Source organism: Pelophylax lessonae (assembly GCF_965119305.1).
Source record: "Pelophylax lessonae genome assembly, chromosome: 2".
In the NCBI taxonomy this organism is placed as follows: domain Eukaryota; kingdom Metazoa; phylum Chordata; class Amphibia; order Anura; family Ranidae; genus Pelophylax; species Pelophylax lessonae.
Window position 1 is genome coordinate 111,134 of NC_138769.1, and position 26,722 is coordinate 137,855.

At 49.0% G+C, this 26,722-nt stretch overlaps 1 protein-coding gene across 1 annotated transcript in view; it reads left to right on the plus strand.

The window, feature by feature from the left end:
- Positions 1 to 26,722, plus strand: part of SLC37A1 (solute carrier family 37 member 1) — a 78,608-nt gene that overhangs the window by 16,829 nt on the left and 35,057 nt on the right. Inside the window, exons 9-11 of the mRNA XM_082244950.1 lie at positions 2,208 to 2,285; positions 5,327 to 5,461; positions 15,064 to 15,154. Of these exons, the coding sequence (XP_082101076.1) occupies positions 2,208 to 2,285; positions 5,327 to 5,461; positions 15,064 to 15,154 (304 nt within the window). The remainder of the gene's footprint in view (positions 1 to 2,207; positions 2,286 to 5,326; positions 5,462 to 15,063; positions 15,155 to 26,722) is intronic.

The window sequence follows — 26,722 nt, forward strand, 5'->3', positions numbered from 1 at the left end:
CTGTACAGCTGCCCAATTTTATTCAATAGAACACTTTAAAACATTAACAAAACTTTGATAAACGCATAGTACTGGTAAGTTGTACAATTGAGCAAAGAGAGATTTAAGTGCTGTAGAGACAATGCTCATTTTCCGACGCGTTTCGCCACATTGCTTCGTCTGGGCTTATGAGGAATACATAGCACATATCCCAAGGCGGTACCAGCTAAAATATTCCCTGGGTAGGTGCCGGAGCATCGAGAAAAGCCACCTGTGGACCATCCACAGACAATGGTGTATTTAGGTTTTGTGCTGCCCTAGGCCTGACTAAACTTGTGCACCCCCTAATTGAAATATGACCCACCCCTTTCTGTAAAGACCCCACCCCTTCCTGTTTATGACCCGCCCTGTCATCTGTAAACCACAGACCACAACCATAGTCTATCAGAGCCCATCAGTGCCGCCTCATCAGTGTTCATTAGTGCAGCCTCATCAGTGCCCATCAGTGGCCACCAGTACAGCCTATCAGTGCATCATATCAGTGCCCATCAGAACAGCTTATCAGTGCCACCTCATCAGTGTCCATTAGTGCAGCCTATTAGTGCCCATCAGTGCAACATAATGCCCCTTAGGGCACCATATCAGTGCAGCCCCATCATTGAAGCTCATCAGTGCCACCTTGTGCCCATCAGGACAGCATATCAGTGCTGCCTTATCAATGCATCCTCATTAGTGCCCATCAGAGCAGCATATTAGTGCCCATCAGTGCAGCATATTGGTGCCCATCAGTGCAGCATATTGGTGCCCATCAGTGCAGCATATTGGTGCCCATCAGTGCAGCATATTGGTGCCCATCAGTGCAGCATATCATAGCTGCCATATCAGTGCAGCCCCATCAGTTCTTTTAAGATATTTGGGCTTATTGGTGTTTGCTGCCACTGATTGTAATCCTAGGATTATGTCACTTTGTATAATAAATAGAAAGTCCGGAGTCTTTATACAAATAAGTGAAATAATCAGTGGCAGCAAACACAAGTCCAAATTTTTTACTGCCCCCCCCTACAAAGTGCTGGCCTAGGCCAAGATACAGCACTGTTTACATATGTAGGAGAGCTGAATGCTAGGCCATATACTGTGAGGTCCCCTGACCCCAAAGCTCAAACCTGCAGTCAGAAAATCAGACCCTATAAGAATATATGGGGTGTCCTAAAATATAACTGCACTTTCTTATTGGTGGTGGAAATAAAGGTTCCGGATAGAGCCGGCTGTGGGAACCCTTTATTTATGACCACAAACATTTCTCTGCCGGTCACCACTGACACCTGAATATGGAAAGCTTCTCATGGATAGACGCTTGTTGGCCATAGAAACACTGGATACAGCTGGGTCTGTTCACCGTGGTATTTATTTCCATCACCAATAAGAAAGTGCAGTTCTATTTTAAGACGCCCCATATATTCTTGTAGGGTCGGATTTTCTGACTGCAGGTTTGAGTTTTTGGGTCTTGTGACCTCACAGTATATGGCCTAGCATTTAGCTATCCTACATATGTAGATGGTCCCCAGGTGGCTTTTCCCGATGCTCCGGCGCCCTCTCAGGGTATATTTTAGCTGGCACTGCCTTGCATGGAGATTTGTGCTATGTATTCCTCATAAACCCTGATGAAGCAATGTGATGAAACGCGTCGGAGGATGAGGATTGTCTCTACAGCACTTAATCTCGCTTTGCTCAAGCGTACAATTTACCAGCACTATTGGTTTTATTTGACGTTTTCTTAATGTTTTAATGTGTTCTATTGCATAAAATTGTATTTTTTACTGAAATCAAACTCCACTCCTGTTTTCTGGCCGGCACAGTCCGACATCCAGTTGCTCTCTTTTCTTTCTACAATATGGATGATGGGTGATAAATGTCCCAAATCTTACCAATCTGATTTATGAGCAGGTTTAGGGAAGCACAGCATATACCTGCGTACAGCTTGCGTCTGGCCATGCGTTACTATTGGCCGGCTGTACAGTGCATCAGAAATGTTCCCCCAAGTCACGCCCGATGCCCGGAAGTCTCTGTGTGTGTGGGGCCTTATTGTAGGACATTCCACGGGAAGGTCCATCCTCCATTCTTCCAATTTTCCTTCCTTTATTACTCCCACCCCCCTATTCACCTTCTAATGTTCTTTTATCATATGACTCCTCCTCCATTACCTGACTCAGGTGTTGTCCCACCCACAGGCTCCTCCCAGTTTGTCGTGTAACGGTTTCAAGATCCAGAATCAAATATTGAGAGCAGAAGAGTCTGTAGCAGAGAAGGTGAGTAATATCCGGACTGCGGGTGTGGGGAATTCTGGGTATTTCTGGTGTGGTCTGACCTATGGGTAAAAGTTCCACATGCCTTGTTTTCATGATTCTGAACTCCAGCCAGACAGAACAATGTAGACCTACCTAAAGATTCCGTTCTCAGCTTTAACTATTCAATGTGGTTAGAGAGTGACCGCAGATAAAGTTACTATACTCAATGACTTAAATGCAAAGTAAACCGTATAATGCTATAACATCAACTAGCAGAGTGCACTCTGTATACTGACGGGGGCCCCCTTTAAGATGAATTGCAATGTCTCCTGGAGAGTGAGGCCTCACTTATCTTCACCGGCAAGGTATCCAAGGAAAGGATTTGTAATCCAACAAAGGAAGGGAGGTTGAACTATATTCCCCAAGGCAACAGCGGTTGTAATCCACAGAGAGGCAAATGCAGTTTATCCAATGCGTCACAAGAGATTAACCACTTGCGGCGGTCAGCCCCTCCTGGGCAAAGTGACGTATCGATACGTCACTCGCCCACGAGCCTATAGGGGGCAGGCGTGCGCTGCCGGAGGCACGCTCCTTCTCCCACTCGTTCCCCGACATTCCCGTGCGAGTTACTGGTGGCTCCGATGTCCGCTGCCCACTCACGATCTCCCGCTGGAGAGGGAGAAAGGCAGGCGGCTGATGTAACCAAAACCGCCTGTCATTCTCCCCGGTGTAACTGCAGAGATTATACGATCCTGCTATGTATAGGATTGTATGTCTCCATGGTTACATCACTAGCCACGCCCCCCCCCCCCCCCCACAGTTAGAATCACACCCCTAGGGACACACTTAACCCCTTGATCACTAATAAAATTAACCCCTTCCCTGCCAGTGTCATTAGTACAGTGACAGTGCATATTTATAGCACTGATTACTGTAGTAATGTCACTGGTACCCCCAAAAGTGTCAAACATCTGTCCGCCGCAATGTTGCAGTCCCGCTAAAAATCGCAGATCGCCGCCATTACTAAATTTAAAAAAAAAACAATAAAAATTACAAAAATCTTTCCCTTAGTTAGTAAACGCAATAACTTTTGCGCAAACCAATCAAAATACGCTTATTGCGAATTTTTTTTTTTTTTTTTTTTTTACCAAAAATATGTAGCAGAAAACAAATTGGCCTAAAATGTTAAAAAATTTAGATTTTTACATTTTTTTGGGGGGGAATTTCATATAAAAAAAAATGTGAAAAATATAATTTTTTCAAAATTGTTGCTCTTCTTTTGTTTATATCGCAAAAAATAAAAATCGCAGAGGTGATCAAATACCACCAAACGAAATCTCTGTTTGTGGGAAAAAAAAGACATCAATTTCATTTGGGTACAGCGTCGCACAACCGCGCAATTGTCTGCTAAAGTCACGCAGTGCCGAATCTCAAAATAGGGCCTGGTCTTTGAGCAGCCAAATCCTCCGGGGCTTAAGTGGTTAACCGCCTAGAGCTGGATTGAGGGTTTAAGGCCGGGTTCACCCGCCTTGCACTATATTTGTATCTGCAGTGTCCGGTGGTCTGACGGAGTGTCAGTAAGGCCTTATCAAAGTACACAATCTATTTGCCCTTCCAGGAATCAGTCTAGGTCTGTATTGTAATAGAGATGTATGTCCTGGATGTCTCTCCCCCAAACCGGGAGCTCCGCTCTCCTCAGCGTCCCCGTCCTCCTGTCAGCAACCTTCTGCTCAGCCACGCCACCGAGACTCCTCCGCCGGCTTCACTCCGGTGTCCACCACTAGGCCTCGGCCTCAGTTCCTGCGATCCGCAGAAGCTCTTCCCCTTCCTTCCAGTCCACTGTCCTCGAGGCAAGAGAGCCAAGCAAAGTCCCGCCTCCCTTTATATAGCCACTCCCAGCAAGCTCTGCGCGCCCTGTTGCTCCCTGGGAGAAGGTTCTCTCTATCTCAGCAGTCTATGATCCTGGCTCCTCCCGGACTACATCTCCCATAATGCAAAAGTCACTGTCTTGCAGAACTTTAATAATAATAACAATGTGAACAATACTAGCCGTGTGACTCGGCTAGATACAGTGTGTGTATGTATGTATGTATGTATGTATGTGTGTGTATATATATATATATATATATATATATAAACGGTGCTAAAAATAAAAAAATTAAACTTGAAAAAAAAATGTAAAGCCCGTGAGCTCGCACAGGAAAGAAAATGCATACGTAAGTCGCACCCGCAAAGGAAAATGGTGTTCCAACCACACATGGGAGAAATCGCTGCGATCACCAGAGTGAGAGAAATAATTCCCCCATCCCCCGACCTCCTCTGTAACTCTAAACTGGTAACGTTAAAAAATGTCAGTGTTGCCTATGGAGATTTTTAAGTACCGTAGTTTGTCGCCATTCCAAACGTGGAGCGTAACATGTTGGGTATCGAATTACTCGGTGTGACCTCATTTTTCACATTATACAGAAAACTTCAGCTAACTTTACTGTTTAGGTTTTTTTAAAAGCAGTGAAAAAAAATTGCATTTGAAAGACCGCTGCGCAAATACCGTGTGACAAAAAATATTGCAACAATCGCCATTTTATTCTCCAGAGTCTATGCTAAAAAATATATTTAATGTTTGGGGAGTTCTAAGTAATTATTTAGCTAAAAATACAGATTTTTTACCTTGTAAGCAACAAATGTCAGAAATAGGCTCCGCCCTTAAGAGGTTAATGAAAAAAACGAAACCGAAAATTTGTAGAATGTAAGAGATGTCATGGCGAGAATGGCGCGTGTGTGTGGATGGCGCCCGCGTGTGTGGATGGCGCCCGCGTGTGTGGATGGCGCCCGCGTGTGTGGATGGCGCCCGCGTGTGTGGATGGCGCCCGCGTGTGTGGATGGCGCCCGCGTGTGTGGATGGCGCGGGAGTGGAGATTTTTACAAACCAATCTTCATTCTCATTACGCATGCTCAGGGATTTTTTCACCATTGGTTTGCTGGTTCAGGATTTGTTCCCTGCACTATTTTTTGAATCCTCGATCAGAATATTGATGTTCAGAATTCCTTCTTCTCTGTTCCAGAGTTGGGAAACGGAGAGCATGCTGGGACCATCCCCCATCTACCCCACACATCATGTCGTTGTCCTACAGAAGGAACCCGGTAATGGGAAAAGCGCTACATCCGCCATCAGCTTTTTTGGTGCCCTCCAAATTCCGGTGAGTGTGACCTAACATGCCAACCTACATGTGACTGGGCGGGGTGTTCAGAGGGGTGTCTGGGGGGGGGGGGGAATGGGGAGTGAGTATGTTTCAAAGGTTTTCTCTGGGCTGATCCAGAAGGTTCTATTTTGTGATGTCCAGTGGCTTTCTTCTGATGAGGGTGCGCAGAATGTCTCTCGGGGAAGGTTCCTTGGGTTGTCTCTCGGGGAAGGTTCCTTGGGTTGTCTCTCGGGGAAGGTTCCTTGGGTTGTCTCTCGGGGAAGGTTCTTTGGGTTGTCTCTCGGGGAAGGTTCTTTGGGTTGTCTCTCGGGGGAAGGTTCCTTGGGTTGTCTCTCGGGGAAGATTCCTCGGGTTGTCTCTCGGGGAAGGTTCTTTGGGATGTCTCTCGGGGAAGGTTCTTTGGGATGTCTCTTGGGGAAGGTTCTTTGGGTTGTCTCTCGGGGAAGATTCCTCGGGTTGTCTCTCGGGGGAAGGTTCCTTGGGTTGTCTCTCGGGGAAGATTCCTCAGGTTGTCTCTCGGGGAAGGTTCCTTGGGTTGTCTCTCGGGGAAGATTCCTCAGGTTGTCTCTCGGGTAAGGTTCCTTGGGTTGTCTCTCGGGGAAGGTTCCTTGGGTTGTCTCTCGGGGAAGGTTCCTTGGGTTGTCTCTCGGGGAAGGTTCCTTGGGTTGTCTCTCGGGGAAGGTTCCTTGGGTTGTCTCTCGGGGAAGGTTCCTTGGGTTGTCTCTCGGGGAAGGTTCCTTGGGTTGTCTCTTGGGGAAGGTTCTTTGGGTTGTCGGAGAACCTTAGTGAACAAACAGCATCATGAAGGCCAAGGAACACACCGGACAGGTCAGGGAGAAAGTTGTGGAGAAGTGTAAAGCAGTATTCGGTTATTAAAAAAAAAAAAAAAAAAAATCTCCCAAGCTTTGACCATCTCACGGAGCGCTGTTCAATCCATCATGGGAAAAGGGAAAGAGTATGGCACAACCGCAACCCTACCAAGACATGGCCGTCCATCTAAACCGACCGGCCGTCCACCTAAACTGACCGGCCGGACCCCTACCAAGACATGGCCGTCCACCTAAACTGACCGGCCGGGCCCCTACCAAGACATGGCCGTCCATCTAAACCGACCATCCGGGCCCCTACCAAGACATGGCCGTCCACCTAAACTGACCGGCCGGGCAAGGAGAGCATTCATCAGAGAAGCAGCCAAGAGGCTCATGGGAACTCTGGAGGAGCTGCAGAGATCCACAGCTCAGGTGGGGGAATCTGTCCACAGGACAACTATTAGTCATGCGCTCCACAAATCTCCCCTTTATGGAAGAGTGAGAAGAAGAAAGCCATTGGTGGAAGAAAGCCATAAGAAGTCCTGTTTGCAGTTTGGGAGGAGCCATGTGGGGGACACAGCAAACATGTGGGGGGAGGAGCTCTGCTCAGAGGAGACCAAAATTGAACTTTTTTGTCTAAAAGCAAAACCCTATGTGTGGGGGAAAACTAACACTGCACATCACCCTGAACACACCATTCCCACTGTGAAACATGGTGGTGGCAGCATCATGGTGTGGGGATGGTTTTCTTCAGCAGGGACAGGGAAGCTGGTCAGAGTTGATGGGAAGATGGATGGAGACAAATACAGGACAATCATAGAAGAAAAGACTTGAGACTGGGGCGGAGGTTCACCTTCCAGCAGGGCAATGACCCAAAACATCCAGCCAGAGCTACAATGGAAAGGTTTACATCAAAGCATATTCATGTGTTAGAATGGCCCAGTCACAGTCCAGACCTAAATCACATTGAGAATCTGTGGCAAGGCTTGAAAATTGCTGTTCAGACGCTCTCCATCCAATCTGACAGAGCTTGAGATATTCTGCAAAGAAGAATGGGCAAAAATGTCTGTGACATCGGTATCTCAGTGACATCGGTATCTCAGTATCTCAGTGACATCGGTATCTCAGTGACATCGGTAACTCAGTATCTCAGTGACATCGGTATCTCAGTGACATCGGTATCTCAGTGACATCGGTATCTCAGTGACATCGGTATCTCAGTGACATCTGTATCTCAGTATCTCAGTGACATCGGTATGTCAGTGACATCGGTAACTCAGTATCTCAGTGACATCGGTATCTCAGTGACATCTTGTATCTCAGTATCTCAGTGACATCGGTATCTCGGTGACATCGGTATCTCGGTGACATCGGTATCTCGGTGACATCGGTATCTCGGTGACATTGGTATCTGTGACATCAGTATCTCAGTATCTCAGTGACATCGGTATCTCGGTGACATCGGTATCTCAGTGACATCGGTATCTCAGTGACATCAGTATCTCGGTATCTCGGTGACATCGGTATCTCAGTGACATCAGTATCTCAGTGACATCAGTATCTCAGTGACATCGGTATCTCGGTGACATCAGTATCTCAGTGACATCAGTATCTCAGTGACATCAGTATCTCAGTGACATCGGTATCTCAGTGACATCAGTATCTCAGTGACATCAGTATCTCAGTGACATCGGTACCTCGGTGACATCAGTATCTCAGTATCTCAGTGACATCGGTATCTCGGTGACATCGGTACCTCGGTGACATCAGTATCTCAGTATCTCAGTGACATCGGTATCTCAGTATCTCAGTGACATCGGTACCTCGGTGACATCGGTACCTCGGTGACATCGGTACCTCGGTGACATCGGTACCTCGGTGACATCGGTATCTCAGTATCTCAGTGACATCGGTATCTCAGTATCTCAGTGACATCGGTATCTCGGTGACATCGGTATCTCAGTGACATCAGTATCTCGGTATCTCGGTGACATTGGTATCTCGGTGACATCGGTATCTCAGTATCTCAGTGACATCGGTATCTCGGTGACATCGGTATCTCGGTGACATCGGTATCTCGGTGACATCGGTATCTCGGTGACATCGGTATCTCAGTGACATCGGTATCTCAGTATCTCGGTGACATCGGTATCTCGGTGACATCGGTATCTCGGTGACATCGGTATCTCAGTGACATCAGTATCTCGGTATCTCGGTGACATCGGTATCTCGGTGACATCGGTATCTCAGTGACATCAGTATCTCGGTATCTCGGTGACATCGGTATCTCAGTGACATCGGTATCTCGGTGACATCGGTATCTCAGTGACATCGGTATCTCAGTGACATCAGTATCTCGGTATCTCGGTGACATCAGTATCTCAGTGACATCGGTATCTCAGTGACATCAGTATCTCGGTATCTCGGTGACATCAGTATCTCAGTGACATCGGTATCTCAGTGACATCGGTATCTCAGTGACATCGGTACCTCGGTACCTCGGTGACATCGGTATCTCGGTGACATCGGTATCTCGGTGACATCGGTATCTCGGTGACATCAGTATCTCAGTGACATCGGTATCTCAGTGACATCGGTACCTCGGTGACATCGGTACCTCGGTGACATCAGTATCTCAGTATCTCAGTGACATCAGTATCTCAGTGACATCAGTATCTCAGTGACATCGGTATCTCGGTGACATCGGTATCTCGGTGACATCGGTATCTCAGTGACATCGGTATCTCAGTGACATCGGTATCTCAGTGACATCGGTACCTCGGTGACATCAGTATCTCAGTATCTCGGTGACATCGGTATCTCAGTGACATCGGTATCTCAGTGACATCGGTATCTCAGTGACATCGGTATCTCAGTGACATCAGTATCTCAGTGACATCGGTATGTCAGTGACATCAGTATCTCAGTGACATCAGTATCTCAGTGACATCAGTATCTCAGTGACATCAGTATCTCGGTATCTCGGTGACATCAGTATCTCAGTGACATCAGTATCTCAGTGACATCAGTATCTCAGTGACATCAGTATCTCGGTATCTCGGTGACATCAGTATCTCGGTATCTCAGTGACATCAGTATCTCGGTGACATCAGTATCTCGGTGACATCGGTATCTCAGTGACATCGGTATCTCAGTGACATCGGTATCTCAGTGACATCGGTATCTCAGTGACATCGGTATGTCAGTGACATCGGTATCTCGGTGACATCAGTATCTCAGTGACATCAGTATCTCGGTATCTCGGTGACATGGGTATCTCGGTGACATGGGTATCTCAGTGACATGGGTATCTCAGTGACATCGGTATCTCGGTATCTCGGTGACATCGGTATCTCAGTGACATCGGTATCTCAGTGACATCGGTATGTCAGTGACATCAGTATCTCAGTGACATCGGTATCTCGGTATCTCGGTGACATCAGTATCTCAGTGACATCAGTATCTCGGTATCTCGGTGACATGGGTATCTCAGTGACATGGGTATCTCAGTGACATCGGTATCTCGGTATCTCGGTGACATCGGTATCTCAGTGACATCAGTATCTCAGTGACATCAGTATCTCGGTATCTCGGTGACATGGGTATCTCAGTGACATGGGTATCTCAGTGACATCGGTATCTCGGTATCTCGGTGACATCAGTATCTCAGTGACATCAGTATCTCAGTGACATCAGTATCTCAGTGACATCGGTATCTCAGTGACATCAGTATCTCGGTATCTCGGTGACATCAGTATCTCGGTGACATCAGTATCTCAGTGACATCGGTACCTCGGTGACATCAGTATCTCAGTATCTCGGTGACATCAGTATCTCAGTATCTCGGTGACATCAGTATCTCAGTATCTCGGTATCTCGGTGACATCGGTATCTCGGTGACATCGGTATCTCGGTGACATCGGTATCTCGGTGACATCGGTATCTCAGTGACATCGGTATCTCGGTGACATCGGTATCTCAGTGACATCAGTATCTCGGTATCTCGGTGACATCGGTATCTCAGTGACATCGGTATCTCAGTGACATCAGTATCTCAGTGACATCGGTATCTCAGTGACATCGGTACCTCGGTGACATCAGTATCTCAGTATCTCGGTGACATCGGTATCTCAGTGACATCGGTATCTCGGTGACATCGGTATCTCGGTGACATCGGTATCTCGGTGACATCGGTATCTCAGTGACATCGGTATCTCGGTGACATCGGTACCTCGGTGACATCGGTACCTCGGTGACATCGGTACCTCGGTGACATCAGTATCTCAGTATCTCAGTGACATCGGTATCTCAGTATCTCAGTGACATCGGTATCTCGGTGACATCGGTATCTCAGTGACATCAGTATCTCGGTATCTCGGTGACATTGGTATCTCGGTGACATCGGTATCTCAGTATCTCAGTGACATCGGTATCTCGGTGACATCGGTATCTCGGTGACATCGGTATCTCGGTGACATCGGTATCTCAGTGACATCGGTATCTCAGTATCTCGGTGACATCGGTATCTCGGTGACATCAGTATCTCGGTATCTCGGTGACATCGGTATCTCGGTGACATCGGTATCTCGGTGACATCGGTATCTCAGTGACATCGGTATCTCGGTGACATCGGTATCTCGGTGACATCGGTACCTCGGTGACATCGGTACCTCGGTGACATCGGTACCTCGGTGACATCAGTATCTCAGTATCTCAGTGACATCGGTATCTCAGTATCTCAGTGACATCGGTATCTCGGTGACATCGGTATCTCAGTGACATCAGTATCTCGGTATCTCGGTGACATTGGTATCTCGGTGACATCGGTATCTCGGTGACATCGGTACCTCGGTGACATCGGTACCTCGGTGACATCGGTACCTCGGTGACATCAGTATCTCAGTATCTCAGTGACATCGGTATCTCAGTATCTCAGTGACATCGGTATCTCGGTGACATCGGTATCTCAGTGACATCAGTATCTCGGTATCTCGGTGACATTGGTATCTCGGTGACATCGGTATCTCAGTATCTCAGTGACATCGGTATCTCAGTGACATCGGTATCTCGGTGACATCGGTATCTCGGTGACATCGGTATCTCGGTGACATCGGTATCTCAGTGACATCGGTATCTCAGTATCTCGGTGACATCGGTATCTCGGTATCTCGGTGACATCGGTATCTCGGTGACATCGGTATCTCGGTGACATCGGTATCTCGGTGACATCGGTATCTCGGTGACATCGGTATCTCAGTGACATCGGTATCTCGGTGACATCGGTATCTCGGTGACATCGGTACCTCGGTGACATCGGTACCTCGGTGACATCGGTACCTCGGTGACATCAGTATCTCAGTATCTCAGTGACATCGGTATCTCAGTATCTCAGTGACATCGGTATCTCGGTGACATCGGTATCTCAGTGACATCAGTATCTCGGTATCTCGGTGACATTGGTATCTCGGTGACATCGGTATCTCAGTATCTCAGTGACATCGGTATCTCAGTGACATCGGTATCTCGGTGACATCGGTATCTCGGTGACATCGGTATCTCAGTGACATCGGTATCTCAGTATCTCGGTGACATCGGTATCTCGGTGACATCGGTATCTCGGTGACATCGGTATCTCAGTGACATCAGTATCTCGGTATCTCGGTGACATCGGTATCTCGGTGACATCGGTATCTCAGTGACATCAGTATCTCGGTATCTCGGTGACATCGGTATCTCAGTGACATCGGTATCTCGGTATCTCGGTGACATCGGTATCTCAGTGACATCGGTATCTCAGTGACATCAGTATCTCGGTATCTCGGTGACATCAGTATCTCAGTGACATCGGTATCTCAGTGACATCAGTATCTCGGTATCTCGGTGACATCAGTATCTCAGTGACATCGGTATCTCAGTGACATCGGTATCTCAGTGACATCGGTATCTCAGTGACATCGGTACCTCGGTACCTCGGTGACATCGGTATCTCGGTGACATCGGTATCTCGGTGACATCGGTATCTCGGTGACATCAGTATCTCAGTGACATCGGTATCTCAGTGACATCGGTACCTCGGTGACATCGGTACCTCGGTGACATCAGTATCTCAGTATCTCAGTGACATCAGTATCTCAGTGACATCAGTATCTCAGTGACATCGGTATCTCGGTGACATCGGTATCTCGGTGACATCGGTATCTCAGTGACATCGGTATCTCAGTGACATCGGTATCTCAGTGACATCGGTACCTCGGTGACATCAGTATCTCAGTATCTCGGTGACATCGGTATCTCAGTGACATCGGTATCTCAGTGACATCGGTATCTCAGTGACATCAGTATCTCAGTGACATCGGTATGTCAGTGACATCAGTATCTCAGTGACATCAGTATCTCAGTGACATCAGTATCTCAGTGACATCAGTATCTCGGTATCTCGGTGACATCAGTATCTCAGTGACATCAGTATCTCAGTGACATCAGTATCTCAGTGACATCAGTATCTCGGTATCTCGGTGACATCAGTATCTCGGTATCTCAGTGACATCAGTATCTCGGTGACATCGGTATCTCAGTGACATCGGTATCTCAGTGACATCGGTATCTCAGTGACATCGGTATCTCAGTGACATCGGTATGTCAGTGACATCAGTATCTCAGTGACATCGGTATCTCGGTGACATCAGTATCTCAGTGACATCAGTATCTCGGTATCTCGGTGACATGGGTATCTCGGTGACATGGGTATCTCAGTGACATGGGTATCTCAGTGACATCGGTATCTCGGTATCTCGGTGACATCGGTATCTCAGTGACATCGGTATCTCAGTGACATCGGTATCTCAGTGACATCGGTATCTCAGTGACATCGGTATGTCAGTGACATCAGTATCTCAGTGACATCGGTATCTCGGTATCTCGGTGACATCAGTATCTCAGTGACATCAGTATCTCGGTATCTCGGTGACATGGGTATCTCAGTGACATGGGTATCTCAGTGACATCGGTATCTCGGTATCTCGGTGACATCGGTATCTCAGTGACATCAGTATCTCAGTGACATCAGTATCTCGGTATCTCGGTGACATGGGTATCTCAGTGACATGGGTATCTCAGTGACATGGGTATCTCGGTATCTCGGTGACATCAGTATCTCAGTGACATCAGTATCTCAGTGACATCAGTATCTCAGTGACATCGGTATCTCAGTGACATCAGTATCTCGGTATCTCGGTGACATCAGTATCTCGGTGACATCAGTATCTCAGTGACATCGGTACCTCGGTGACATCAGTATCTCAGTATCTCGGTGACATCAGTATCTCAGTATCTCGGTGACATCAGTATCTCAGTATCTCGGTATCTCGGTGACATCGGTATCTCGGTGACATCGGTATCTCGGTGACATCGGTATCTCGGTGACATCGGTATCTCGGTGACATCGGTATCTCGGTGACATCGGTATCTCAGTGACATCAGTATCTCGGTATCTCGGTGACATCGGTATCTCAGTGACATCGGTATCTCAGTGACATCAGTATCTCAGTGACATCGGTATCTCAGTGACATCGGTACCTCGGTGACATCAGTATCTCAGTATCTCGGTGACATCGGTATCTCAGTGACATCGGTATCTCGGTGACATCGGTATCTCGGTGACATCGGTATCTCGGTGACATCGGTATCTCGGTGACATCAGTATCTCAGTATCTCGGTGACATCAGTATCTCAGTATCTCGGTGACATCAGTATCTCAGTATCTCGGTGACATCAGTATCTCGGTATCTCGGTGACATCGGTATCTCGGTGACATCGGTATCTCGGTGACATCGGTATCTCGGTGACATCGGTATCTCGGTGACATCGGTATCTCAGTGACATCAGTATCTCGGTATCTCGGTGACATCGGTATCTCAGTGACATCGGTATCTCAGTGACATCAGTATCTCAGTGACATCGGTATCTCAGTGACATCGGTACCTCGGTGACATCAGTATCTCAGTATCTCGGTGACATCGGTATCTCAGTGACATCGGTATCTCGGTGACATCAGTATCTCAGTGACATCAGTATCTCAGTGACATCAGTATCTCAGTGACATCGGTATGTCAGTGACATCGGTATGTCAGTGACATCGGTATCTCGGTGACATCGGTATCTCGGTGACATCGGTATCTCGGTGACATCGGTATCTCGGTGACATCAGTATCTCAGTATCTCGGTGACATCAGTATCTCGGTATCTCGGTGACATCGGTATCTCGGTGACATCGGTATCTCGGTGACATCGGTATCTCGGTGACATCGGTATCTCGGTGACATCGGTATCTCGGTGACATCGGTATCTCAGTAGAAAGTGACAGTAATCGGATTGTAAAGAGGGAAATGCCTCCTTCCCCCTCCTCCATGTTTCTGTAGTTCAGCACCTGGCTACACATACAGGTAGGTGAATTATTTTACATGCAGTTTCCATCACTTTGCCCGATCTTCCAGCAAAGCCCAACCATGCTGTCTCTTGTCGCAGACCCCTCCAGGAATATCTCCCCTATTGCATCCCTGTGCCCACCTCTTACCCCAATCCTTCTATTACCAACGAGCAATAAGTAAATAGAATGGGACCTGGTAGAGCCTTGGGGTACACCACTGATGACTGGTCTCTGTTCTGCATGAACCCCATTTTATTACCACGCTCTGAAATCGATTATTTAGCCAACTGCATATCTATCTATGATTGGCTGAATTCGGAAAGATTTAGGAGTGTTCAGTAACGTTGTTTTTTGTGTCCCGCCAGGGCGTGGTGGAGTTTTCCATGTGCTTGTTGTTCGCCAAGCTGGTCAGTTACACCTTCCTCTTCTGGCTGCCCCTGTACATGGCAAATGCCGGTGAGTACCATCCCCAGAAACCCTCCAACCGCATCTTCCAAACCCATAAAATCTGCCCCTGTACATGGCAAATGCCGGTGAGTACTATCCCCAGAAACCCTCCAACTGCATCTTCCAAACCCATAATATCTGCCCCTGTACATGGCAAATGCCGGTGAGTACTATCCCCAGATACCCTCCAAACCCATAATATCTGCCCCTGTACATGGCAAATGCCGGTGAGTACTATCCCCAGATACCCTCCAAACCCATAAAATCTGCCCCTGTACATGGCAAATGCCGGTGAGTACCATCCCCAGAAACCCTCCAACCGCATCTTCCAAACCCATAAAATCTGCCCCTGTACATGGCAAATGCCGGTGAGTACTATCCCCAGAAACCCTCCAACTGCATCTTCCAAACCCATAATATCTGCCCCTGTACATGGCAAATGCCGGTGAGTACCATCCCCAGAAACCCTCCAACTGCATCTTCCAAACCCATAAAATCTGCCCCTGTACATGGCAAATGCCGGTGAGTACTATCCCCAGATCCCTCCAACTGCATCTTCCAAACCCATAATATCTGCCCCTGTACATGGCAAATGCCGGTGAGTACTATCCCCAGATACCCTCCAAACCCATAAAATCTGCCCCTGTACATGGCAAATGCCGGTGAGTACCATCCCCAGAAACCCTCCAACTGCATCTTCCAAACCCATAAAATCTGCCCCTGTACATGGCAAATGCCGGTGAGTACTATCCCCAGATACCCTCCAAACCCATAAAATCTCCCCCTGTACATGGCAAATGCCGGTGAGTACTATCCCCAGAAACCCTCCAACCGCATCTTCCAAACCCATAATATCTGCCCCTGTACATGGCAAATGCCGGTGAGTACTATCCCCAGATACCCTCCAAACCCATAAAATCTGCCCCTGTACATGGCAAATGCCGGTGAGTACCATCCCCAGAAACCCTCCAACTGCATCTTCCAAACCCATAAAATCTGCCCCTGTACATGGCAAATGCCGGTGAGTACTATCCCCAGAAACCCTCCAACCGCATCTTCCAAACCCATAATATCTGCCCCTGTACATGGCAAATGCCGGTGAGTACTATCCCCAGATACCCTCCAAACCCATAAAATCTGCCCCTGTACATGGCAAATGCCGGTGAGTACCATCCCCAGAAACCCTCCAACTGCATCTTCCAAACCCATGAAATCTGCCCCTGTACATGGCAAATGCCGGTGAGTACCATCCCCAGAAACCCTCCAACTGCATCTTCCAAACCCATAATATCTGCCCCTGTACATGGCAAATGCCGGTGAGTACCATCCCCAGAAACCCTCCAACCGCATCTTCCAAACCCATAAAATCTCCCCCTGTACATGGTAAATGCCGGTGAGTACCATCCCCAGAAACCCTCCAACCGCATCTTCCAAACCCATAAAATTTGCCCCTGTACATGGCAAATGCCGGTGAGTACCATCCCCAGAAACCCTCCAACCGCATCTTCCAAACCCATAAAATCTGCCCCTGTACATGGCAAATGCCGGTGAGTACCATCCCCAGAAACCCTCCAACCGCATCTTCCAAACCCATAAAATCTGCCCCTGTACATGGCAAATGCCGGTGAGTACCATCCCCAGAAACCCTCCAACCGCATCTTCCAAACCCATAAAATCTGCCCCTGTACATGGCAAATGCCGGTGAGTACCATCCCCAGAAACCCTCCAACCGCATCTTCCAAACCCATAAAATCTGCCCCTGTACATGGTAAATGCCGGTGAGTACCATCCCCAGAAACCCTCCAACTGCATCTTCCAAACCCATAAAATCTCCCCCTGTACATGGTAAATGCCGGTGAGTACTATTCCCAGATACCCTCCAACTGCATCTTCCAAACCCATGAAATCTCCCCCTGTACATGGCAAATGCCGGTGAGTACTATTCCCAGATACCCTCCAACTGCATCTTCCAAACCCATAAAATCTCCCCCTGTACATGGCAAATGCCGGTGAGTACCATCCCCAGAAACCCTCCAACCGCATCTTCCTAACCCATAAAATCTGCCCCTGTACATGGCATATGCTGGTGAGTACCATCCCCAGAAACCCTCCAACCGCATCTTCCAAACCCATGAAATCTGCCCCTGTACATGGCAAATGCCGGTGAGTACTATCCCCAGAAACCCTCCAACCGCATCTTCCAAACCCATAAAATCTGCCCCCGTACATGGCAAATGCCGGTGAGTACCATCCCCAGAAACCCTCCAACTGCATCTTCCAAACCCATAAAATCTCCCCCTGTACATGGCAAATGCCGGTGAGTACCATCCCCAGAAACCCTCCAACCGCATCTTCCAAACCCATGAAATCTGCCCCTGTACATGGCAAATGCCGGTGAGTACCATCCCCAGATCCCTCCAACCGCATCTTCCAAACCCATAAAATCTGCCCCTGTACATGGCAAATGCCGGTGAGTACCATCCCCAGAAACCCTCCAACCGCATCTTCCAAACCCATAATATCTGCCCCTGTACATGGCAAATGCCGGTGAGTACTATCCCCAGATACCCTCCAAACCCATAAAATCTGCCCCTGTACATGGCAAATGCCGGTGAGTACCATCCCCAGAAACCCTCCAACTGCATCTTCCAAACCCATGAAATCTGCCCCTGTACATGGCAAATGCCGGTGAGTACCATCCCCAGAAACCCTCCAACTGCATCTTCCACACCCATAATATCTGCCCCTGTACATGGCAAATGCCGGTGAGTACCATCCCCAGAAACCCTCCAACAGCATCTTCCAAACCCATAAAATCTCCCCCTGTACATGGTAAATGCCGGTGAGTACCATCCCCAGAAACCCTCCAACCGCATCTTCCAAACCCATAAAATTTGCCCCTGTACATGGCAAATGCCGGTGAGTACCATCCCCAGAAACCCTCCAACCGCATCTTCCAAACCCATAAAATCTGCCCCTGTACATGGCAAATGCCGGTGAGTACCATCCCCAGAAACCCTCCAACCGCATCTTCCAAACCCATAAAATCTGCCCCTGTACATGGCAAATGCCGGTGAGTACCATCCCCAGAAACCCTCCAACCGCATCTTCCAAACCCATAAAATCTGCCCCTGTACATGGCAAATGCCGGTGAGTACCATCCCCAGAAACCCTCCAACCGCATCTTCCAAACCCATAAAATCTGCCCCTGTACATGGTAAATGCCGGTGAGTACCATCCCCAGAAACCCTCCAACTGCATCTTCCAAACCCATAAAATCTCCCCCTGTACATGGTAAATGCCGGTGAGTACCATCCCAGAAACCCTCCAACTGCATCTTCCAAACCCATGAAATCTGCCCCTGTACATGGCAAATGCCGGTGAGTACCATCCCCAGAAACCCTCCAACCGCATCTTCCTAACCCATAAAATCTGCCCCTGTACATGGCATATGCTGGTGAGTACCATCCCCAGAAACCCTCCAACCGCATCTTCCAAACCCATGAAATCTGCCCCTGTACATGGCAAATGCCGGTGAGTACTATCCCCAGAAACCCTCCAACCGCATCTTCCAAACCCATAAAATCTGCCCCCGTACATGGCAAATGCCGGTGAGTACCATCCCCAGAAACCCTCCAACTGCATCTTCCAAACCCATAAAATCTCCCCCTGTACATGGTAAATGCCGGTGAGTACCATCCCCAGAAACCCTCCAACCGCATCTTCCTAACCCATAAAATCTGCCCCTGTACATGGCAAATGCTGGTGAGTACCATCCCCAGAAACCCTCCAACCGCATCTTCCAAACCCATGAAATCTGCCCCTGTACATGGCATATGTTGGTGAGTACCATCCCCAGAAACCCTCCAACCGCATCTTCCAAACCCATGAAATCTGCCCCTGTACATGGCAAATGCCGGTGAGTACCATCCCCAGAAACCCTCCAACCGCATCTTCCAAACCCATAAAATTTGCCCCTGTACATGGCAAATGCCGGTGAGTACCATCCCCAGAAACCCTCCAACCGCATCTTCCAAACCCATAAAATCTGCCCCTGTACATGGCAAATGCCGGTGAGTACCATCCCCAGAAACCCTCCAACCGCATCTTCCAAACCCATAAAATCTCCCCCTGTACATGGTAAATGCCGGTGAGTACTATCCCCAGAAACCCTCCAACCGCATCTTCCAAACCCATAAAATCTGCCCCTGTACATGGTAAATGCCGGTGAGTACCATCCCAGAAACCCTCCAACTGCATCTTCCAAACCCATGAAATCTGCCCCTGTACATGGCAAATGCCGGTGAGTACTATCCCCAGATACCCTCCAACTGCATGTTCCAAACCCATAAAATCTCCCCCTGTACATGGTAAATGCCGGTGAGTACCATCCCCAGAAACCCTCCAACCGCATCTTCCAAACCCATGAAATCTGCCCCTGTACATGGCAAATGCCGGTGAGTACCATCCCCAGAAACCCTCCAACCGCATCTTCCAAACCCATGAAATCTGCCCCTGTACATGGCAAATGCCGGTGAGTACCATCCCCAGAAACCCTCCAACCGCATCTTCCAAACCCATAAAATCTGCCCCTGTACATGGCATATGCTGGTGAGTACTATCCCCAGAAACCCTCCAACCGCATCTTCCAAACCCATAAAATTTTCCCCTGTACATGGCAAATGCCGGTGAGTACCATCCCCAGAAACCCTCCAACTGCATCTTCCAAACCCATAAAATCTGCCCCTGTACATGGCATATGCTGGTGAGTACTATCCCCAGAAACCCTCCAACCGCATCTTCCAAACCCATAAAATTTTCCCCTGTACATGGCAAATGCCGGTGAGTACCATCCCCAGAAACCCTCCAACCGCATCTTCCAAACCCATAAAATTTTCCCCTGTACATGGCAAATGCCGGTGAGTACCATCCCCAGAAACCCTCCAACCGCATCTTCCAAACCCATAAAATCTGCCCCTGTACATGGCATATGCTGGTGAGTACTATCCCCAGAAACCCTCCAACCGCATCTTCCAAACCCATAAAATTTTCCCCTGTACATGGCAAATGCCGGTGAGTACCATCCCCAGAAACCCTCCAACCGCATCTTCCAAACCCATAAAATCTGCCCCTGTACATGGCAAATGCCGGTGAGTACCATCCCCAGAAACCCTCCAACCGCATCTTCCAAACCCATAAAATCTGCCCCTGTACATGGCAAATGCCGGTGAGTACCATCCCCAGAAACCCTCCAACCGCATCTTCCAAACCCATAAAATCTGCCCCTGTACATGGCAAATGCCGGTGAGTACCATCCCCAGAAACCCTCCAACCGCATCTTCCAAACCCATAAAATCTGCCCCTGTACACGGTAAATGCCGGTGAGTACCATCCCCAGAAACCCTCCAACTGCATCTTCCAAACCCATAAAATCTGCCCCTGTACATGGTAAATGCCGGTGAGTACCATCCCAGAAACCCTCCAACTGCATCTTCCAAACCCATGAAATCTGCCCCTGTACATGGCAAATGCCGGTGAGTCCCATCCCCAGAAACCCTCCAACCGCATCTTCCTAACCCATAAAATCTGCCCCTGTACATGGCATATGCTGGTGAGTACCATCCCCAGAAACCCTCCAACCGCATCTTCCAAACCCATGAAATCTGCCCCTGTACATGGCAAATGCCGGTGAGTACCATCCCCAGAAACCCTCCAACCGCATCTTCCAAACCCATAAAATCTGCCCCTGTACATGGCAAATGCCGGTGAGTACCATCCCCAGAAACCCTCCAACTGCATGTTCCAAACCCATAAAATCTGCCCCTGTACATGGCAAATGCCGGTGAGTACTATCCCCAGAAACCCTCCAACCGCATCTTCCAAACCCATAAAATCTGCCCCTGTACATGGCAAATGCCGGTGCGTACCATCCCCAGAAACCCTCCAACTGCATCTTTCAAACCCATAAAATCTGCCCCTGTACATGGTAAATGCCGGTGAGTACCATCCCCAGAAACCCTCCAACCGCATCTTCCAAACCCTTGAAATCTGCCCCTGTACATGGTAAATGCCGGTGAGTACCTTCCCCAGAAACCCTCCAACCGCATCTTCCAAACCCATAAAATCTGCCCCTGTACATGGCATATGCTGGTGAGTACTATCCCCAGAAACCCTCCAACCGCATCTTCCAAACCCATAAAATCTGCCCCTGTACATGGCAAATGCCGGTGAGTACCATCCCCAGAAACCCTCCAACCGCATCTTCCAAACCCATAAAATCTCCCCCTGTACATGGTAAATGCCGGTGAGTACCATCCCCAGAAACCCTCCAACCGCATCTTCCAAACCCATAAAATCTGCCCCTGTACATGGCATATGCTGGTGAGTACCATCCCCAGAAACCCTCCAACCGCATCTTCCTAACCCATAAAATCTGCCCCTGTACATGGCAAATGCCGGTGAGTACCATCCCCAGAAACCCTCCAACCGCATCTTCCAAACCCATAAAATCTGCCCCTGTACATGGCAAATGCCGGTGAGTACTATCCCCAGAAACCCTCCAACTGCATCTTCCAAACCCATAAAATCTGCCCATTACATGGCAAATGCCGGTGAGTACCATCCCCAGAAACCCTCCAACTGCATCTTCCAAACCCATGAAATCTGCCCCTGTACATGGCAAATGCCGGTGAGTACTATTCCCAGATACCCTCCAACTGCATCTTCCAAACCCATGAAATCTGCCCCTGTACATGGCAAATGCTGGTGAGTACCATCCCCAGAAACCCTCCAACCGCATCTTCCAAACCCATAAAATCTGCCCCTGTACATGGCAAATGCTGGTGAGTACCATCCCCAGAAACCCTCCAACCGCATCTTCCAATCCCATAAAATCTGCCCCTGTACATGGCAAATGCCGGTGAGTACCATCCCCAGAAACCCTCCAACCGCATCTTCCTAACCCATAAAATCTGCCCCTGTACATGGCATATGCTGGTGAGTACCATCCCCAGAAACCCTCCAACCGCATCTTCCAAACCCATGAAATCTGCCCCTGTACATGGCAAATGCCGGTGAGTACCATCCCCAGAAACCCTCCAACCGCATCTTCCAAACCCAAAAAATTTGCCCCCGTACATGGCAAATGCCGGTGAGTACCATCCCCAGAAACCCTCCAACCACATCTTCCAAACCCATAAAATCTGCCCCCGTACATGGCAAATGCCGGTGAGTACCATCCCCAGAAACCCTCCAACCGCATCTTCCAAACCCATAAAATCTGCCCCTGTACATGGCATATGCTGGTGAGTACTATCCCCAGAAACCCTCCAACCGCATCTTCCAAACCCATGAAATCTGCCCCTGTACATGGCAAATGCCGGTGAGTACTATTCCCAGATACCCTCCAACTGCATCTTCCAAACCCATGAAATCTGCCCCTGTACATGGCAAATGCTGGTGAGTACCATCCCCAGAAACCCTCCAACCGCATCTTCCAAACCCATAAAATCTGCCCCTGTACATGGCAAATGCTGGTGAGTACCATCCCCAGAAACCCTCCAACCGCATCTTCCAATCCCATAAAATCTGCCCCTGTACATGGCAAATGCCGGTGAGTACCATCCCCAGAAACCCTCCAACCGCATCTTCCTAACCCATAAAATCTGCCCCTGTACATGGCATATGCTGGTGAGTACCATCCCCAGAAACCCTCCAACCGCATCTTCCAAACCCATGAAATCTGCCCCTGTACATGGCAAATGCCGGTGAGTACCATCCCCAGAAACCCTCCAACCGCATCTTCCAAACCCAAAAAATTTGCCCCTGTACATGGCAAATGCCGGTGAGTACCATCCCCAGAAACCCTCCAACCGCATCTTCCAAACCCATAAAATCTCCCCCTGTACATGGCAAATGCCGGTGAGTACCATCCCCAGAAACCCTCCAACCGCATCTTCCAAACCCATAAAATCTGCCCCTGTACATGGCAAATGCCGGTGAGTACCATCCCCAGATACCCTCCAACTGCATGTTCCAAACCCATAAAATCTGCCCCTGTACATGGCAAATGCCGGTGAGTACTATCCCCAGAAACCCTCCAACTGCATCTTCCAAACCCATAAAATCTGCCCCCGTACATGGCAAATGCCGGTGAGTACTATCCCCAGAAACCCTCCAACTGCATCTTCCAAACCCATAAAATCTGCCCATTACATGGCAAATGCCGGTGAGTACTATCCCCAGAAACCCTCCAACCGCATCTTCCAAACCCATGAAATCTGCCCCTGTACATGGCAAATGCCGGTGAGTACTATTCCCAGATACCCTCCAACTGCATCTTCCAAACCCATGAAATCTGCCCCTGTACATGGCAAATGCTGGTGAGTACCATCCCCAGAAACCCTCCAACCGCATCTTCCAAACCCATGAAATCTGCCCCTGTACATGGCAAATGCTGGTGAGTACCATCCCCAGAAACCCTCCAACCGCATCTTCCAAACCCATGAAATCTCCCCCTGTACATGGCAAATGCCGGTGAGCACCATCCCCAGAAACCCTCCAACCGCATCTTCCAAACCCATAAAATCTGCCCCTGTACATGGCAAATGCCGGTGAGTACTATCCCCAGAAACCCTCCAACCGCATCTTCCAAACCCATGAAATCTCCCCCTGTACATGGCAAATGCTGGTGAGTACCATCCCCAGATACCCTCCAACCGCATCTTCCAAACCCATAAAATCTGCCCCTGTACATGGCAAATGCCGGTGAGTACCATCCCCAGAAACCCTCCAACCGCATCATCCAAACCCAAAAAATCTGCCCCTGTACATGGCAAATGCCGGTGAGTACCATCCCCAGATACCCTCCAACTGCATCTTCCAAACCCATGAAATCTGCCCCTGTACATGGCAAATGCTGGTGAGTACCATCCCCAGAAACCCTCCAACCGCATCTTCCAAACCCATGAAATCTGCCCCTGTACATGGCAAATGCTGGTGAGTACCATCCCCAGAAACCCTCCAACCGCATCTTCCAAACCCATGAAATCTCCCCCTGTACATGGCAAATGCCGGTGAGTACCATCCCCAGAAACCCTCCAACCGCATCTTCCAAACCCATAAAATCTGCCCCTGTACATGGCAAATGCCGGTGAGTACTATCCCCAGAAACCCTCCAACCGCATCTTCCAAACCCATGAAATCTCCCCCTGTACATGGCAAATGCCGGTGAGTACTATCCCCAGAAACCCTCCAACCGCATCTTCCAAACCCATGAAATCTCCCCCTGTACATGGCAAATGCCGGTGAGTACCATCCCCAGATACCCTCCAACTGCATGTTCCAAACCCATAAAATCTGCCCCTGTACATGGCAAATGCCGGTGAGTACTATCCCCAGAAACCCTCCAACTGCATCTTCCAAACCCATAAAATCTGCCCCTGTACATGGCAAATGCCGGTGAGTACCATCCCCAGAAACCCTCCAACCGCATCTTCCAAACCCATAAAATCTGCCCCTGTACATGGCAAATGCCGGTGAGTACTATCCCCAGAAACCCTCCAACTGCATCTTCCAAACCCATAAAATCTGCCCATTACATGGCAAATGCCGGTGAGTACCATCCCCAGAAACCCTCCAACCACATCTTCCAAACCCATAAAATCTGCCCCCGTACATGGCAAATGCCGGTGAGTACCATCCCCAGAAACCCTCCAACCGCATCTTCCAAACCCATGAAATCTGCCCCAGTACATGGCAAATGCCGGTGAGTACTATTCCCAGATACCCTCCAACTGCATCTTCCAAACCCATGAAATCTGCCCCTGTACATGGCAAATGCTGGTGAGTACCATCCCCAGAAACCCTCCAACCGCATCTTCCAAACCCATGAAATCTGCCCCTGTACATGGCAAATGCTGGTGAGTACCATCCCCAGAAACCCTCCAACCGCATCTTCCAAACCCATAAAATCTCCCCCTGTACATGGTAAATGCCGGTGAGTACCATCCCCAGAAACCCTCCAACCGCATCTTCCTAACCCATAAAATCTCCCCCTGTACATGGCAAATGCTGGTGAGTACCATCCCCAGAAACCCTCCAACTGCATCTTCCAATCCCATAAAATCTGCCCCTGTACATGGCAAATGCTGGTGAGTACCATCCCCAGAAACCCTCCAACCGCATCTTCCAAACCCATAAAATCTCCCCCTGTACATGGCAAATGCCGGTGAGTACTATCCCCAGAAACCCTCCAACCGCATCTTCCAATCCCATAAAATCTGCCCCTGTACATGGCAAATGCTGGTGAGTACCATCCCCAGAAACCCTCCAACTGCATCTTCCAAACCCATGAAATCTGCCCCTGTACATGGCAAATGCCGGTGAGTACTATCCCCAGATACCCTCCAACTGCATGTTCCAAACCCATAAAATCTGCCCCTGTACATGGCAAATGCCGGTGAGTACCATCCCCAGAAACCCTCCAACTGCATCTTCCAAACCCATGAAATCTGCCCCTGTACATGGCAAATGCCGGTGAGTACCATCCCCAGAAACCCTCCAACCGCATCTTCCTAACCCATAAAATCTGCCCCTGTACATGGCAAATGCCGGTGAGTACCATCCCCAGAAACCCTCCAACCGCATCTTCCAAACCCATAAAATCTGCCCCTGTACATGGCAAATGCCGGTGAGTACCATCCCCAGAAACCCTCCAACCGCATCTTCCAAACCCATAAAATCTGCCCCTGTACATGGTAAATGCCGGTGAGTACCATCCCCAGAAACCCTCCAACCGCATCTTCCAAACCCATAAAATCTGCCCCTGTACATGGCAAATGCCGGTGAGTACCATCCCCAGATACCCTCCAACTGCATGTTCCAAACCCATAAAATCTGCCCCTGTACATGGCAAATGCCGGTGAGTACTATCCCCAGAAACCCTCCAACCGCATCTTCCAAACCCATAAAATCTGCCCCTGTACATGGCAAATGCCGGTGAGTACCATCCCCAGAAACCCTCCAACTGCATCTTCCAAACCCATAAAATCTGCCCTGTACATGGCAAATGCCGGTGAGTACTATCCCCAGAAACCCTCCAACTGCATCTTCCAAACCCATAAAATCTGCCCTGTACATGGCAAATGCCGGTGAGTACCATCCCCAGAAACCCTCCAACCGCATCTTCCAAACCCATAAAATCTGCCCCTGTACATGGCATATGCTGGTGAGTACTATCCCCAGAAACCCTCCAACCGCATCTTCCAAACCCATAAAATCTGCCCCTGTACATGGCAAATGCCGGTGAGTACTATCCCCAGAAACCCTCCAACCGCATCTTCCAAACCCATAAAATCTGCCCCTGTACATGGTAAATGCCGGTGAGTACCATCCCCAGAAACCCTCCAACCGCATCTTCCAAACCCATAAAATCTCCCCCTGTACATGGTAAATGCCGGTGAGTACCATCCCCAGAAACCCTCCAACCGCATCTTCCAAACCCATAAAATCTGCCCCTGTACATGGCATATGCTGGTGAGTACTATCCCCAGAAACCCTCCAACCGCATCTTCCTAA